At 60.2% G+C, this 15,213-nt stretch overlaps 7 protein-coding genes across 7 annotated transcripts; 3 read left to right on the top strand and 4 right to left on the bottom strand.

Moving 5' to 3' along the window:
- Window positions 1-28: 28 nt before the first annotated feature.
- SPRG_04961 (hypothetical protein) lies at window positions 29-2,827 on the bottom strand (the record flags this gene model as incomplete). Its single annotated transcript, XM_012344099.1, has 9 exons — window positions 29-193; window positions 240-381; window positions 434-870; window positions 918-1,053; window positions 1,104-1,792; window positions 1,840-2,285; window positions 2,334-2,412; window positions 2,461-2,662; window positions 2,715-2,827. The coding sequence occupies 9 exons, from the start codon at window positions 2,825-2,827 to the stop codon at window positions 29-31; spliced, it is 2,409 nt and encodes an 802-aa protein (XP_012199489.1).
- A 447-nt stretch (window positions 2,828-3,274) lies between these two features.
- SPRG_04960 (hypothetical protein) lies at window positions 3,275-4,023 on the bottom strand. The gene is made up of 5 exons (XM_012344098.1): window positions 3,991-4,023; window positions 3,847-3,942; window positions 3,717-3,794; window positions 3,590-3,667; window positions 3,275-3,545 (listed from the first exon to the last, which is right to left on the bottom strand). The coding sequence occupies exons 1-5, from the start codon at window positions 4,009-4,011 to the stop codon at window positions 3,375-3,377; spliced, it is 444 nt and encodes a 147-aa protein (XP_012199488.1). The 5' UTR covers window positions 4,012-4,023; the 3' UTR covers window positions 3,275-3,374.
- Window positions 4,024-4,734: 711 nt separating this feature from the next.
- On the bottom strand, window positions 4,735-7,457 carry SPRG_04959 (hypothetical protein; the record flags this gene model as incomplete). The annotated part of the gene is made up of 8 exons (XM_012344097.1): window positions 4,735-4,939; window positions 4,986-5,193; window positions 5,243-5,479; window positions 5,527-5,987; window positions 6,036-6,282; window positions 6,330-6,558; window positions 6,603-7,048; window positions 7,099-7,457. 8 exons carry the CDS (start codon window positions 7,455-7,457, stop codon window positions 4,757-4,759), a joined length of 2,370 nt encoding a protein of 789 aa, XP_012199487.1. The 3' UTR covers window positions 4,735-4,756.
- A 431-nt stretch (window positions 7,458-7,888) lies between these two features.
- SPRG_04958 (3-hydroxyacyl-CoA dehydrogenase type-2) lies at window positions 7,889-8,817 on the top strand (the record flags this gene model as incomplete). Its single annotated transcript, XM_012344096.1, has 4 exons — window positions 7,889-8,065; window positions 8,117-8,325; window positions 8,382-8,572; window positions 8,624-8,817. 4 exons carry the CDS (start codon window positions 7,889-7,891, stop codon window positions 8,815-8,817), a joined length of 771 nt encoding a protein of 256 aa, XP_012199486.1.
- A 90-nt stretch (window positions 8,818-8,907) lies between these two features.
- SPRG_04957 (hypothetical protein) lies at window positions 8,908-10,764 on the bottom strand (the record flags this gene model as incomplete). The annotated part of the gene is made up of 2 exons (XM_012344095.1): window positions 9,965-10,764; window positions 8,908-9,900 (listed from the first exon to the last, which is right to left on the bottom strand). The coding sequence occupies exons 1-2, from the start codon at window positions 10,730-10,732 to the stop codon at window positions 8,908-8,910; spliced, it is 1,761 nt and encodes a 586-aa protein (XP_012199485.1). The 5' UTR covers window positions 10,733-10,764.
- A 287-nt stretch (window positions 10,765-11,051) lies between these two features.
- SPRG_04956 (hypothetical protein) lies at window positions 11,052-12,205 on the top strand (the record flags this gene model as incomplete). Its single annotated transcript, XM_012344094.1, has 1 exon — window positions 11,052-12,205. The coding sequence occupies one exon, from the start codon at window positions 11,052-11,054 to the stop codon at window positions 12,153-12,155; it is 1,104 nt and encodes a 367-aa protein (XP_012199484.1). The 3' UTR covers window positions 12,156-12,205.
- An 858-nt stretch (window positions 12,206-13,063) lies between these two features.
- Window positions 13,064-14,079, top strand: SPRG_04955 (hypothetical protein; the record flags this gene model as incomplete). The annotated part of the gene is made up of 4 exons (XM_012344093.1): window positions 13,064-13,240; window positions 13,341-13,528; window positions 13,572-13,679; window positions 13,725-14,079. The coding sequence occupies 4 exons, from the start codon at window positions 13,064-13,066 to the stop codon at window positions 14,077-14,079; spliced, it is 828 nt and encodes a 275-aa protein (XP_012199483.1).
- Between the last annotated feature and the right edge of the window lie 1,134 nt (window positions 14,080-15,213).

Below are 15,213 nucleotides of genomic sequence, written 5' to 3'. Positions count from 1 at the left end.
ACTCCCTGAGCACTCTACACGTGTTGCACTACTCGAGCTCGACGAGGATCTCTTCGACGAGGCCGATAAACCAAATGGCAATGTCTTCCTGGACAGGGTGCGTCCGTGTCGGCGCGTACTTGCAGACTGCCGTAACGTCCGTGGATTCGCGCTCCAGCGTGAGCTCGAGAAAGTACAAGCACTGCGACGCCGCCTACGTACAGTCGCGTGAGCTAATGGGAGTGGAAGCGACGTGCTACCGTTTGGGCATAAAAGAAGAATTTATCGCCGACGTTCGGGACAGCGCCGTACGCAATGCAAAACACGCGCCGCGCGTGAAAATGCGCAATGACGTCGGCGGCCGGCGGCAAATGCCGGTCCACCGTGTCGGCGATCGTGTCCCTAGGAATCCATCATCGTTCAGTGGTCATGGCAGCGCGCTAAGCAGTCGTACAAGTCGAGGGCGTCCCGCCACAAGGCCTCAAACGTCGATGGGTCGAGCTCTGGGATCGTCGAGAGCGCAGCCTCGAACGACGCCGTGTCGTCAATTACCAGCTCTTCGCCCGCACCATCCTCGCTGTCATCGTCGATATCCTCGTTGTCGTTGTCGTTGTCGGTCGGTGCGGAGGGGTGCTCGGTCGTGGTTGTACCGTGCACCGATGCGACGGGCGACGGTGCCGGCGCCGGTGGCGGCTCGAGCATCCGCAAGTACGGTGTCCGCGGGTGGTTGGGCGTGTAGCACGGCTCGAGGCACTCTTTAAAGAGCTGGATAAATACCAAGTGGCCGTCGTCGTAGAGCAAGCCGAGTTCGATCCACTTGAACGTTGCCGAGAGCTCGCCGAGCGTCTCGTTGGCGACAACCTCGACGAGGAAGATGGTGCCATTCGACATCTAGAGAGGGAAATGACCAACGGCACCAAGCAGCAGGAGCAGAATACCTGTTCGGCGTGGTACAAAAACGTTTGGCTGCCACCAACGACGCTGGTCGAAAGCAGCGTCACGTGGAGGCCCCAGAGACAGCGCTCGAGCAAGTCGGCGTCGTACTCGGGTGAGAGGTCTTGGTCCCACTCTTCCCTACAAAACCCATCATTCAGCCACGCAAACAGTCGGTTCCAGAGACGTACGAGACGGTGGCGCACTGCCAGAGATTGGAAAAGTCTTGCGGGTCCATCGTGCTACGCTCGCTCAGAAAGCCCTCGGGGATTTCCACGGGCGCGTAGCCGTCGTCGTCTTCCTCTTGGTCGTCGTACTCGTCGTCGTCGTCATCTGCATAGTCGTTCTCGTCGTCGTCATACTCGGTGTCATCTGGCGCCGCGCTGGCCGTGATGAACCCAAAGGCCGAGACGGCCGCGACCGGCGACGGACTGCTCGGCGTGATAAAGCTGAAGCCAGACGCTGCCGCGACGGGCGAGTGCGTGGCCTGGGCAAAGAGCCGCTTGCCTTCGTTGCTCAAGACGCGCTGGCGGGCCCGGTCTGGCATCGGCGACGTCATCTCTTCGGCCTTTTCCTCTTCGTCGTCGTCGTTGTAGTGCGGCGCGTCGGCGGGAAGCGGCGCATGCGTTCGCGGCGGCGACGTCGCCGGCGGCGGTGCAAACACGGCGGCTGCCGGTGGCGCATACGTCGAGGCCGGTGGCGCATACGTTGAGGCCGGTGGCGCATACGGAATCGACGGCGGCGCGTAGCTCACATCTGGGGGAGCATAGTCGTCGTTGCGGTAGTCGTCGTCGCCGTCGCCGCCGTCGTCGTCGCTGTGGTTGGGCGTGTCCATGCGGCTCGTCGACTCTATCCGCGCCTCGGCGACCACTTGTAAAATCTGTCCATTTTCCATCGACAACATCGAACGGGGATCGAAGTGGGTACCTTGCGCGCATCGAGGTTGCTCTGCGACACTTGTACGATCGGCGTCAAGTTGTTTTCAAACGCTTGGAGCCCAACGTGCGCGTCGAGGAGCGCCAGGATGACGAGCGTCGCGTTCGCATACTGGCGCGTGACCTTCTCGACGAGGAGGCCTGCCACGTCATCGACGAGGTCGTCGTCGAGTTCCGAGACTTCGTTGGCAAATTCTTCGCCCCGCTCGGGCGAGAAGGTACCGCTGCAGATCTTGTTGACCATCTTGATGCAAATGTCGTTGTACTTGCGCGTCGGCTTCTTCGCCGGCGTAGGATGGCTGCTGCTGCCGGCACCAAACCGGGGCACGAGCGACTTGAGCCGCCACGGCTTCTTCACCGCTTGGCTCAAGCCTGTGGGGTCGGTGCCCTTGAGAACGTACGTCCGGCAGCTCTGGCCAAAGGTCACAACGTCGCCCTCTACACGCAATGGTGTGTCGATGCGATAGCAACGTCGCGTAGTAGTACCGTGCAAGAGGTACGGGTCGTGCGGCGGGATCTTGGTCTTCCCGACAAACGTGCCATGGCGCGACATGAGGTCGACGATCTACGCGTGTTGCATGAGCTGGCGTCGCAAGGTAGGAGGCTATCGCACGTAGACGCCGCCTTTGGCGCAGTGGATCACGGTCGCATGCTTGCGCGAGACGGACGGGTTGGCCAAGACAAAGTCGCAGCCGTTCTGCTCGCGGCCAAAGACCGTGACTTGGCGTCCGCCCAGCTCGTGCGTGCCCACGTTCTTGTTCATGCGCAGGACCTCGAAGCGTGCGGCGATGCTCTTCTCTGGAGGTGGCACCGCCCTAGTCGCGCAGGCAGTCGGTATAGGCTGCCTTCACGCATGATGCATCGTACCACTCGGGCGGCTGGAACGTCGTCGCGTACGTGGAGACGGTGCTGCCGTGAAGGCCGCCGGCGGGCGTCGCCGCCACGTCGTCGTCCATCGTCGCCTTGGACTCGAGGGCCATGGCCAATTACGCGTAATGACGGCGCCAAGCACGACGCCTCAAACAAGGGCGCCAATGCCGAATGTCAATAGAATTAGGACACGAGCGGTGTGTACCGATACAAACAACAAGTTGATTTTGAAACAAGGATTCGCACATGTCGCAAACGGCGGGGTAGAGAGCGGGCCGAGCGACCAAGCCGATAGATCGCGACCGCGGGACGCGCAGCGCGGAGCCGAGCCATGCACGCGGGTCCGAGGACCGTTTCTTGTCATGCGGCGAAAGGCTTGCGCGACTGGGCGCAGAGGGTGCGGCGGCGAAGCTATGTAGCGGTCGGCGCATAGACGATGCTTGCGCAGCGTCGCTCTTCGTAACGTTAACGCCAAGCTACGCCTGCAAGAGAGACGAGCCAAGCTACGCCTGCAAGAGAGACGAGCCAAGCTACGCCTGCAAGAGAGACGAGCCAAGAAGCGACTGCAACTGTGTATATTAACACACGTCGCGCCGTCGACGGGATGCAATCAAAGAATGGATGCATAGACTAGGGATAGAGAGCAGCAAGTCGCAGCTACGAGGCAAAGTCCTTTGTCCACTTCTTGGCCGTCTCGTTGAACGCGTCTCGGTTGCACTGCAGCTGCTTGGCAATCTCGGGCTCGAGCGGGTTGTCACCGTCCGGCTGCTCGAGAATCTGCTTGAGCGCCGTGAGGCAAAACATGACGTTCAACGTCGGGCCCCAGTTCTAGACCACGCGCCATGAGCTTAGTATCGAACAAAGCAGCCAACCTCGTTGATAACGTCCGCGCAAATTTCGCCGCTCTGCGACTTGACGTTGGGGTGGTACACGCGCGTGAGGAACTTGACCTGCAGACGAGTTCGATGATTTGCGTCCGTGTGTTCAAGGGCAGCGTACCTTGGGCGCCTTGAACGGGTACTCGGCGGGAAAGAGCAGGTCGATGCTGAAGACGCCGCCCGCATACGGCGAGTTGTCCTACATCGGCGGCTGCATGAGGCTATGCGGCGCCGCCGGCGATGGCACGTACGGGGCCGACGACCATAGCGTTCCAGTGCAAGAGGTCGTCGTCGACCGTGCCCACGGTGCACCAGTCGGGCGAGTTCTTGTTGAACTCGGCAAGCTCCTACACGACGCGGGCGCATGAGCCATCGGTCTCTCGGCGTCCACGGACCTTCGCAAGTCGGCGGGCCATTGAGCTTCGTCCTGATCTCACAATGGCTCTGGGTCGTTTCACTGCAAGGTCGAAAGCGACTCGCTTCCGATTGGCTGAAATTATAGCACAACTCGCCTTTGATTGGCCATGCCGCCAAAGCTTGTTCTTTTTCCGGCGGAAGAAGGCCGACGTTTCTAGATCGCCCTTATCGAAGGCCACCTGGCCCGAATTAGGACCAGCTGCTGACGCTCGTGAATGACGTTCATGCGAGCCGAGCGACGGGGCGGCGCGCCTCGACAGCCAGCCGGAAGGCCATCGACCATGCATGCTACGGATCGCTACAGCGTGGTGGCGTAGGCCAAGCGCATGCGCGCAGCGATCGCGATGGGCTATCGCCATGCGTCCGGGGTTGCCAAAGCCCTGCCTCGGCCACCGCGCAACCGCTCGTCTCAGTGCTGTGCACGACCGCCACGCCCGGCCACGCGTTGCACGGTGGCCCGCCACGGACCGTTTGTGGTGCACAGCTTAGCACGCTCTCACGTCGACGACAAATCCGAGGTACATTGTAGACGATCAGCAAGAAGAAGCGTCGTCGGCCATGCTGCATGCGCCAACAACATCGGGGCTGCCACGCGATGCACCGACCACGCATGCGCAAATAGAGAGAGAGGTCGTGGGCGATGAGCATGCATTGTACGGCGATTACCATGCGGGTACCTAGACTAAATGTGGTGTGATATAAATATAATCTCGGTGCCGGCAGGCGTGTGTCTAGGGGCGTCTTCTACGTGTACAGAGGCGAGTCGTTGTCCGTTGGCGGGCTGCCGTCCGTCGCGCGCCAATTCTCTTGGTCGACTTCGGACGCGACCGAGAGGACAAAGTCGCCGATCGTAAACTGCAGCACCTTGTCCGCCACCAACGGCTTCTTGGCCACGTCGTAGAAGAGGACCATGGGCTGCAAATGGTTCTAGAGACGAGTTCATTGCACCCACCGAGAGTCGCCGTCGTCGTACCTCCAAGCACACTTTCTGCACATCGCTCCACGACGACCCGACGCGCTTGACGACCGTGTCGTCAAACGAGAGCCACTCGTGCGTCGACGGCTTGAAGAGGAACGTGAGGTAGTGGTGCCCAAAGTAGCAGAAGACGCCCATGAGGTGCGCGTCGTTGCCGCCGCCGTGGGGCAGCGCCAGACCGTCGGCAATCAGGTTGGGAAACACGCTAGAAATACGTGTGTGAGATACCCTACGCGATCGTTCCAGAACGGTACCGCGTCAGGTCGATCGTCGGCGCAATGCTAGAGACAATGTGTCCCAAGTAGCCCGAGCTCGGCTGCGCGTTGGGCCACGAGAGGCCGACCGTAAACACCTGCGGCACGGCCTTGAGCTTGAGACTCGACGGCAGCAGATCCGTGTTGCGGCACCTCGAGTTCGCGCACTTGCGCGTGCCGCCGCCGATCGCCACGACGTGCGCCAAGAGCTTGTCAAAGGTCCGCGCCTTCTTGCGCCTACGCGACACGGTATGAGATCGGCCACATGCGATAGTGGAACCGACACAATGTGGTCGTGCAACTGGGCGGTCGACGCCGCCATGACCATCGTGTCGTATGTGGCCGCCGTCATCTTGGTGTGGCACTTGGGGCAGTGCGCCTCTTCGCCGACGAGCAAGCCAAACACGCGGTGGATCACGCACGTGCAATCTTGCGTCTTGGTCGATGTCTTGAGCGCTTCGTGGAGCTGCCAGAGAACGGCGTCATGGGCCTCGGCCGCGTCGTCCATCGAGCCAAGCGAGAACCGGTTGGGCCCTTCGCCCGGCGGCGGCAGCGACACGTTAGCAGCCGACGACGCGGAGAGCGTGCTCAGCACAGCGCGCAGTGCGTCCGAGTGGCAGGTCGTCGTCGCTATCTTGTCGCCTGGCGTCAGCATCTCAAAGACCGTCGCGAGCGCACAAAAGACACAGCGACCGTCGCCAGGGCAGGCGTGGCGCGTGATCGCGCCGAACGCATCGCGAAACGTCTAGACGTATAAGTCAACGAATAGAGACTTAGACGCGTCGCCGCCTACCTGCAGATGGAAGAGCGACTGCACGACGACGTTCAGAAAGCAGTTGTTCTCGCCCGTCTCGTTGCGAAGACCCTTCTCTAAGAGCGGCGGTTGCACGGCCGGCAATGCCTCCAATGGCGCGGTCTCGGCACGCGCCTTGGATTTCTTCTTCTTCTTTGGCTTGGGCGTGGTCTCGAGCTTGAGATGCTCCACCGCCTCGACAAGCGGCTCATCTTCCGGCACCATCTCGGGCGCCACCGACGTCGGTCTATCGCCATGTGTCAGATGCGACGCGATAGGGCCGACGCCACGTACACTGGATCGATCACTTGGGCAGGGCTCTCTTCGGGTGCTGCGGTCGGCGGCGCGTCATACAATGGCGCCTCGTCGTGCGTGTCGACAACCGGAGCGTCGACGGGATCAGCGGTCGGGTAGGCTGCCGGCGGCGCGACGTTAATGCGAGGGTAGTACGGGTTGTAAAAGTTGCCGTGTTGTTGCGGCGGGTACATCTTGTGCGGTGGCGGCGGGTAGTACGCGCGTTGGTCTTGGTGAAAGGTTAACTTCTCTCTGCTGTGGAGTGGGTCGTACCTGGGTAGCCACCTTGCGGCGGGCCGTACGGAGCGTACGGGGGCGGTGCGTACGGGTTGTGGTACACCGGCGGCGCGCCATATGGCGGCTCAACGTACGCGTCGTTGGGGTAGCCAGCCGGGTCGTACATCTCGCCTTCGGGCGGCGGCGTCTCGGACGTCGGCGGCGGTTCGTACGGTGCTGCAGCTGGCGGGTAGCCCGCGGGCATGATGGGCACAGGGGGGTAGTAGTAGCCGGCAGCGGCCGGGTCCATCATGTACTGGGGCGGCGGCATCTGCATCATCATGCCGGTCGGCGCGCCGTACATCATCGCTTGGTCCGGGTTGCCGTGGAAGACGAGCAGTCGTTGCCGCGCTGGCAGTGGCCATTCGCCCAAAACTTGCACACGCGAGGCCCCTTGTTGTAGCTGTGGCGCGGCTTGAGCGGGCATGCCGCCGCCACGTGCCCTCTCTCGCCGCATCGATTGCACTTGATGGCGTCTACATGTGACGGTGACGCGGCGGTCGTATCGGTCGAGGCGCTCGACGGCGACGGCGATGGCGGTGGCATCGACGCGCCCGGCGGCAATGGCGGAAGCGGCGGCTGGACATGCGCGTTATAGTACCGCCCACCGTTCATGTTCATGGGCGCGTGGTATTGCGCTTGGTGGTGGTGGTTCACGTTGTTGTTGCTGCCATAGTACCCCGTGCCCTTGGCCTTGGCGTAGTGGCCATTGCTATGACGGGGCGACGTGTACTTGGTGTGGCCATCGTCATGGCCGCCATGGTAGCGCCGGTGGGGCGCGGACGAGTACGAGTTCGAGGCGGGATGGGCGCTGCCGTGGCCGGACGTCGCGGGACTCGCTTCGTGCTCCATCCTCACAACTCCTCCTCCAAACTTCGGCCAATTATCAACCGCAGTATTGGCGGCCATTGAATTGGTCGCTTTTTTATTCCATCCATGTATTGAATGCTATTGGGTTTTATGCCATCGATCGCCATTGCATACAATAATCAAGGTCTTATTCGGGGCTGCAGAATAATAGTATAACGATGATCGCAATGGTGTGAATAAAAATACAATCTTTTTATTGGATTGCCTATCGGGCGCAAGATTGGTCCATAGATAATGACTTCAATTTGTAAAAAAAGCCGCGGCAAAATGTATTAAATTACATGGAAACCTTCCGCAAAGACTACGAAAAGGGCTTTTAAAATATGCCGCATCCGAATTGTATTCCGCGCGACCCCAAACCGCACGTTAGTTCAAGTGCAAGTCTCATTCCGATATCTTCGTCGAAGTTCGCCATGGCCCTTGCTCGCCGCGTCGCACTTGTCACGGGCGCCGCGTCCGGCCTTGGCCGCGCGACCGCCGAGCGCCTCCTCAAGCAGGGCGCCCAGGTCGTCATCTGCGACCTGCCCACGAGCGACGGCCAGGAGCTCGCGCGCCAGCTCGGCCCCAACTGCCACTTTAGCCCGACGGATGTACGTAGCGTGTGACGTGGCGGCGCGTCCCTCACGCGCTGTCTACCTTAGGTGACGGACGAAGAGCAGGTCTCGGCGGCCTTGGACTTGGCCGAATCCGCGTTTGGCAAGCCCATTGACATTGCTGTCAACTGCGCCGGTATTGCCGTCGCGGCCAAGACGCTTTCCAAGAAGGGCCCGCACCCGCTGTACCAGTTCCAGCAGGTGCTCAACATCAACACGTCGGGCACGTTCAACGTGATTCGCCTTGCGGCCGAACGGTATTAATACCTTCCTTGCCGGCGTTGGATGCAGCGTCATCATATGGTATGCGTAGCATGTCCAAGACGACGCCGGGTGCGGATGGCGAGCGCGGTGTTATCATCAACACGGCCAGTATCGCCGCGTACGAAGGCCAGGTCGGCCAGGTCGCGTACGCTGCGTCCAAGGGTGCCATTGTCGGCATGACGCTGCCCGTGGCGCGCGAGCTCGCGCCCTACGGCATTCGCTGCAACACGATCGCGCCTGGTACGCCACTTCAACTCGCTTGGTTCGCACCTCTCATGACTCTTCTCGTAGGCTTGTTCCGTACACCGCTTCTCGCGGGTCTTCCGGACGCTGTCCAGGAGCAGTTGGGTAAGACGGTGCCGTTCCCGAGCCGCCTCGGCCACCCGGAGGACTATGCCCAGCTCGTCCAGAGCATCGTCGAGAACAAGATGATCAACGGCGAAGTCATTCGCATCGACGGCGCCCTCCGCATGCCCCCCAAGTAGACTTGTTGCAATACAGTGTCGTGTCCACACGTATGGTCTCTCGGCACATGGCGCAAGGAGGAGGAGGTAGACTACATTGATACGAGGAGGCTAAAAGCGATGCAATGGCGGCTGGTACACGGCGTGGCCGAGAAGCACCATCATGTCTTGCTCGTCGAGGACTTGGGCGAGGCGCGCGGGCCCGTGCATCGTCTGCAGCGTCTCGTAGACAGTCTCGAAGCGCGTGTCGTCGCCGCACGCTGCCAAGACGGAGCAGAACGCGTGCTGAGCGAACGCTTGCGGGCCCGTAAAGTAGATCATCGCAGCGTACGCCATCGGCGGCGGGTACATCTTCAAGTCGAGGAGCAGTCGAATGTGCTTGAACCGAATCGGCGCAATGAGACGGTGCGCCGATACCGACCGAACGGCGCCGGGCTCGACGACGTGAGCCGCCTCGAGCGCTGCGACGACGTCGTGGATGCTCGGGCGCGCCGGCGTCGGCAGCACCAAGACGTCGAGGACCGAGCCGTAGAGCCCACCGCGGGCAAACGTGCCCATGGGGTACATGGCCACGTGCGGGTCGGTCACGCGCAAGTTGGCTTCGAGCTGCTTGAACGCAAAGCTCAAGCTCTCTTGCGGCAGGTACATGCGCTGCGGCAGGTCGTCCGTGTCGCGCCGCCGGTTGCTGGCATCCCGGGGCATTAGCGTCATGTAGTACGCGCCGACGTCGCTGCCGCCATAGACACTGCGCCGTGTGGCCTCGTCGCGGAGATGGCCGTCGACGGCAAAGTATCCGGATGTGACGTGCCGGCAGTGGGCCCCGGGGTCCGCCCGCATTGTGGTGGTGTCGCCGAGGTAAAACTCGTCCGAGTGGAGCACGTGGGCCTTGTAATGGCGCCAATGCGCGGCAATGATGTGCCACACCGGGGCACACACACCCGGCAAGGACCGCCCGCGCTCCGTGTAGTCGCGGATGTCAATGTCCTTGGTGAACGCATCGAGTCGCCTCGCCCAGCGGGATGCAAAGACAACGCGCGCAATCTCGCTGGCCCGCCTAATGTAGCCGTGCATAAGCTCTTGCGAGGCGAGAAACTGGTCCAGCGCCTACGACAGAATCGCGATGAGCAATTGAAAGGCCATATCGATATCAAGGCGGACGTGCTTGGACGCAGAAGAGCAAATGCGGGTGCGACAAATGTGCGTCGTGAAGGTTGCAGTGCACCGCGTAGAGCACGTAGCACGGCACGAGCTCCGTGTAGTGGTCCGTGTCAAAGTAGTCGACCAGCGGCAACGTCGCGACGGCTTGCGTGAGCGGTGTCGGGGATCGCAGCGTCTCGGTCGGCGGCGTCGGCGGCGGCAGGTGCGCGGATGGAAACGCCGCAAAGCTGTCGTCGAGCGTCGCGCAGCTATGCGAGCTCGAGTTCAAGCTCATGTCGTTGGGACCGCCAAAGGTCACGGACGCGGCGTACGACGACGACGACGAGATCGACTCGTGCAGCGCATCAGCGCCACCGATGCTCTCGCGTATGGTCGGCGCGACGTCGACCGTCTCGGGCACAATCTCGTTGTCGTGGTTTCGTCCGCCGTCATCGGAAAAGCGGGTCTCGGGCACGATGCTATCGTCGGCGACGACCGCCGCCGGCTCGTCGGAGCAGCGCGTCTCTGGCACCATGTCCGAGTTGTGCAGTACCACTGGCCGTGGCGTGGCTTCTGTCTCGGGGCGTGTCTCGGCGACAAAGTCGTCGGGTGGGTCGAGCATGCAGCCGAAGCTCGTGTCGTTGTGGGGCCGCCCCAAGGTGGCCAACAGAAAGTCAAAAAGGTCCGTCTTGGGCTGGCCGTTCGGTGGACGCAGCGGGTACAACTTGTTAGCTTCTTCAAAGAACTTGCGCTTCCGCAGCGACGACATGAGCCGCCACGGCCCACCTGCGTCGGCCATCGCCGCCTTCAACTGTCGGGTGCAAATAGTAACGTCGTACGGAAAATAGTGTACCTATTCCGATTGCACACGGTATCTCTGGTCCGCCCGACGACTATGTAAGGCACCGAAACTACAGACAACGCGACAACGATACGAGACGTCTATCAAATGTCCAACGTACGACACTGTCCTGTCCTCGCTCGATCCTGCCATACACAAAAGCAGCAACCGCAGCTACCAGCTAGAGCCTAGGTAACACTATTTCACAACCAAACGCCAAGGTCCAAGTCGCATCCGGATCCTATCCGGAATGGCGTGGCAAGCTGTCATTTTACTCATGGCACGTCGCGGCGTCAACCTCGGCGGCTGGCTCGTCCTCGAGCGCTGGATCACGCCCGACTCGCCGATTTACACCGAGTCGGGTCTCACCGGCGACGTCGTCGAGCACGGCCAGTACCAGATCATGAAGGCGCTCGGCCACGCCCGCGGCGACCCGCTCATGGAGCGCCACTGGGCCACCTTCTACACGGAAGCCGACTTTCGCGACATCAAGGCCGCCGGCCTCGACATGGTGCGCATCCCGGTCGGGTACTGGCTCTTGAATGACGCGCCGGCGACCAAGGCTCGGCGCTCGGCGAATGGCACCACGACCGACGACGCGTCCGTGCTCGCGCCGGGCTCGCTCGCGTATCTGGACAAGGCGTTCCGCTGGGCGCGCAAGCACCAGCTCAAGGTCCTCGTCGGAGTCCACGCTGCGATGGGGTCTCAGAACGGCGAGCAGCACAGCGCGGCGTCAAGTATCCGCAAGATCCAGTGGTTCGACAAGGCCGGCAACATTGACAACACGCTCGACCTCGTCGAGTTCCTCGTGGACCGGTACCAGTACCACGCGGCGTTCCTCGGCATCGGTCTTCTCAACGAGCCGCAGCACGGCAACGACCCGACCAAGTTTGCGCAGCTCAAGCAGTACTACAAGGACGCACACCGCATCATCCGCCGCGAGCTCGGCTCGGACTGCATCATTACGTTCTCGACCGCGTTCAACGAGAAGCCCGAGTTTGACGCCGAGTGGCGCGTCTTCCTCAAGCACGACCCGAACGTGTGGGCCGAGGTGCACAAGTACTACATCTGGGGCTACGAGGGCCAGAATTTCGACCAGATCAAGGCGTACGTCAAGGGCCACGAAGCCAAGTGGATCAAGGAGTGGACTGGCGCGCCGCTCTTCTTTGGCGAGTGGTCGATCGCCAACCACGAAGACACGTTTGTGCTCAATGACGCGCAAAAGACGCAGTACGCCAACCTCGTCACCCAGGTCTTCAAGCCCGCGCACTGGACGTACTGGACGTGGAAGTTCTGGGCCGACCCCAACGCGTACGTCGCGTGGAACATGAAGACGCTCTTCCAGCGCAAGATCATGACCGCCACCATGCTCGGCAACTAAACTACCAGGGCAGTTGTAATGTCTCGTTGATGCATTCTCGTTCTTGTACTTGATGGTTCTATGGACACTGCAATGGCGTTGGAGAGAGAGGGACCATAGAAAAGAACTACCGGTACATTCGACAAAGAGACAAAAATGTAAAGTTGAAGGCCACGATTAAATAAAGCACATGGACGTGTCAAGGTCCATGACGTCGTCGCCAAGCTGGCAGGCATGAACCACCTCTTGCAAGCGACTACTGACTTTGGCCTGTGTGTCGCGAACCACAGTCTTCGCTTCGACGACCAACGCTGTACAATGCCCGAATTACGAATTATGATTTGCTTGAGCGATGCCATTGGCTTGATAAGTATCCTCGGCGTGCTGTGATTTGTTCAATTAGATTCATTCAACCAATCAATGCTTGCCGTTCGGAAACTCGTTCACATTCCAAGACCCAAGACGTCCCAAGAGGGTTCCCTCCGACAAGGGAACAGCAAACCTGTAAGAACGAATCCTGGTGGCCCAGAGAATGGATACTCATCGGCTGTTGGCGTTCATTTCCAAGTTCATTTCCAAGTTTGCCATCTATGAGCTAAGCCGAGGAAGGCGTCGGCTTGTCACGTGCGCCTTTGACGACCTCCGCGTCTGCAGCCACAGTACGACCTCCTCTACTGTAGCTATGCATATCGAGACCCTTCCGCTGTAGTTGCTGCTCGACCCTGCGACTATCGATGGTCGTTGCGATGCTCGAGCGTTCTATTTTTAGATGCCAATGGATCTTTGTGATAATCTTGAAATTTGTATGTACGTCGTGGCAGCTGGTCATTCCAGAGTTTGCCGCCGGACGCCAAGCCGCTCCAATGCAGCGATCCGCCGGCCTGCCGCCGATCCAGCATCAGGAGGCCACCGCCACCGCGCACAACGCGATGCTGCAGCACGCCGCATACCTCGTACATCTGGGCAAGGAGCTCAAGTACTACGCGCTTGCGGTCCTGGCTACTACGCATACGGCCAAAGGCAACGGACCTCGCCTGTCGGACACGAACGCTCTGATCGCTCAGCTGCATGTGGCGTTCGACAACGTGCTCATCAAGGTCTTCCCGGTGCAGAGAAGTGAGCCACGCATCCTTCTATGCACCATCTCATCCTGCCCCTAGTCGTGACGACCGTCAACAGCATGCGCGTCGGACAGGACGGGAGCAGATCATTCGACCCGGCAACCCCCGGCCGGCCAACATCTCGACCAAGGACCTTCTAGTCGTGCGACACGTTCTGGAAAAGCAGTGCACGCAGCACCAGTGGGCCATTCTCGTCGAACTCGTCGAGGCGTGCAAAGCGAAGGCCGCCGGCTCCAGCAACGAAAACGCTGTGTTTGCAGCCTTTCACAACAAGTCCGGCACCGCTAGGCCAAAACAGAGGCTCATGCTCGCGTAGGCTCATTGCCATCCGCAGACGCATCAAGGAGTATGCGGCGCACTACGAGCCGCAGCAATGCAACACGCAAGAGGTGCAGAAGCGGAGTGCACCCGCGACAAACCAAACGTTCGTACATGCTCCTCGCGTTAAATGAGCACTCATGCGATTTAGGGACGACGCACCGACGGGCCCACCGACGACGACAAACCAGAGCCTCGTGGACGAGGCCGCTGTTCGTGAAGCGTCGTTAACCAGAGCGTTGGTCGTCGAAGCGAAGACTTTGGTTCGCGACGCGCTTGACTATGCAAACACCGCCGAAAACGAGAACCGGCAACTCAAACAGGCACTTGAGAAGGTCCAAATGAAGAATGCGCAGCTTCAGGCCAAGAACGCGCAGCTCGAGGCGGAGCTCGAGACGTCCCAGATGAAGCAGGTCAAAGTCAGTAGTCGCTTGCAAGAGGTCGTTTATGCCTGCCAGCTTGGCGACGACGTCATGGACCTTGATATGTCCATGTGCTTTATTTAATCGTGTCTAAGAAGACTTTAACTGTACGTTCTTTGTCTCTTTGTCGAGATAGCCTGAATAAAACACACAAATAAAAGGGTCAAACGCACAAAAGCAATGGAGAACACACAAACAAAAATAGAAGAAGAATAGTTCGGCGAGGCAGTTTAAACGTGGCGCGAAACACACAAAACAACGCTAAAGGTCGTGTGTTTACAGTTAGAAAGGTTAACCACAGCATTTATGGAAGAATAGCGCGGAGCTGGGAAATAAGTTTCAGAACGGCTTGGTCCCAATGGCCCCGGTGAAGCCGATGCAGCCGCGGTCGTCGAGCTCGCCTAAGCCCAAGACATCCAAGGGATCGAGTGCACCTAAGAAGGTGCCAAGAGCCTCCGGGGATAGCAACAAGGTGACGAAGTCGGCTCGCGTTCCGCGTGAACCAAGCAAACTGCTTCATCGCTGCGCGGACGAGCATACAACCTGGAGTCGTCTGCACGCCCTCCCCAAGTTTGCGTTCGACCGCACCAACACCACAACACACGGGGGTGGGCTCAGGTGCAATGGTGTCCACGGCGCCGGTACGCCTGCCATGCCACCCCACTGCATGACTCGTCGATACACCCGGTGCCAATCCGAGCGGTGCGAGGCGGCGGTCGATGAGGAGATTCGTCGAGGAATCCCCGTCGTGAAAAAGCGCAACGGGAACGGCTGCGAGGGTCGGTACCGTATCGACACATGTCAGCGGACATCGGAGTCGGCGATATACGCACAATTCCAGCACAAGCACGACCCGACCGACGACTCTGTCCCGCGGTCGCCGCCAAAGGCAAAGGTAGGAATTGCTTGTGGGTGTGTTGCGCGGTAATGCTCTTCCTAGGTGTACAAGGCCCACAAAGAGGCCATTCGTGAGATGCTCAACCACAACCACTCGGCCAAACCAGGGGCCGTGCTCGTGGAACTCCACGACCAGACAGCCAATGGCAAATTTCAAGACATGCCCTACCTCACTGCGGGGCAAGTTCGATACGCTGTGCAGCAAGTGAAGAAGGATATTCTGCACCATATCGAGGACGAGGAAGAGCTCGACTGGTGTTTGGAAGAGCGATACGTATCCTCAGAGTCCGACCTCGAGGATGGTCCGCCCACGATGGGCTT

Source organism: Saprolegnia parasitica, assembly GCF_000151545.1.
Source record: "Saprolegnia parasitica CBS 223.65 unplaced genomic scaffold supercont2.16, whole genome shotgun sequence".
Lineage (NCBI taxonomy): Eukaryota > Oomycota > Saprolegniomycetes > Saprolegniales > Saprolegniaceae > Saprolegnia > Saprolegnia parasitica.
The sequence above is the reverse complement of the archived record's forward strand: the minus strand, read 5'-3'. Positions and strand labels throughout refer to the sequence as shown.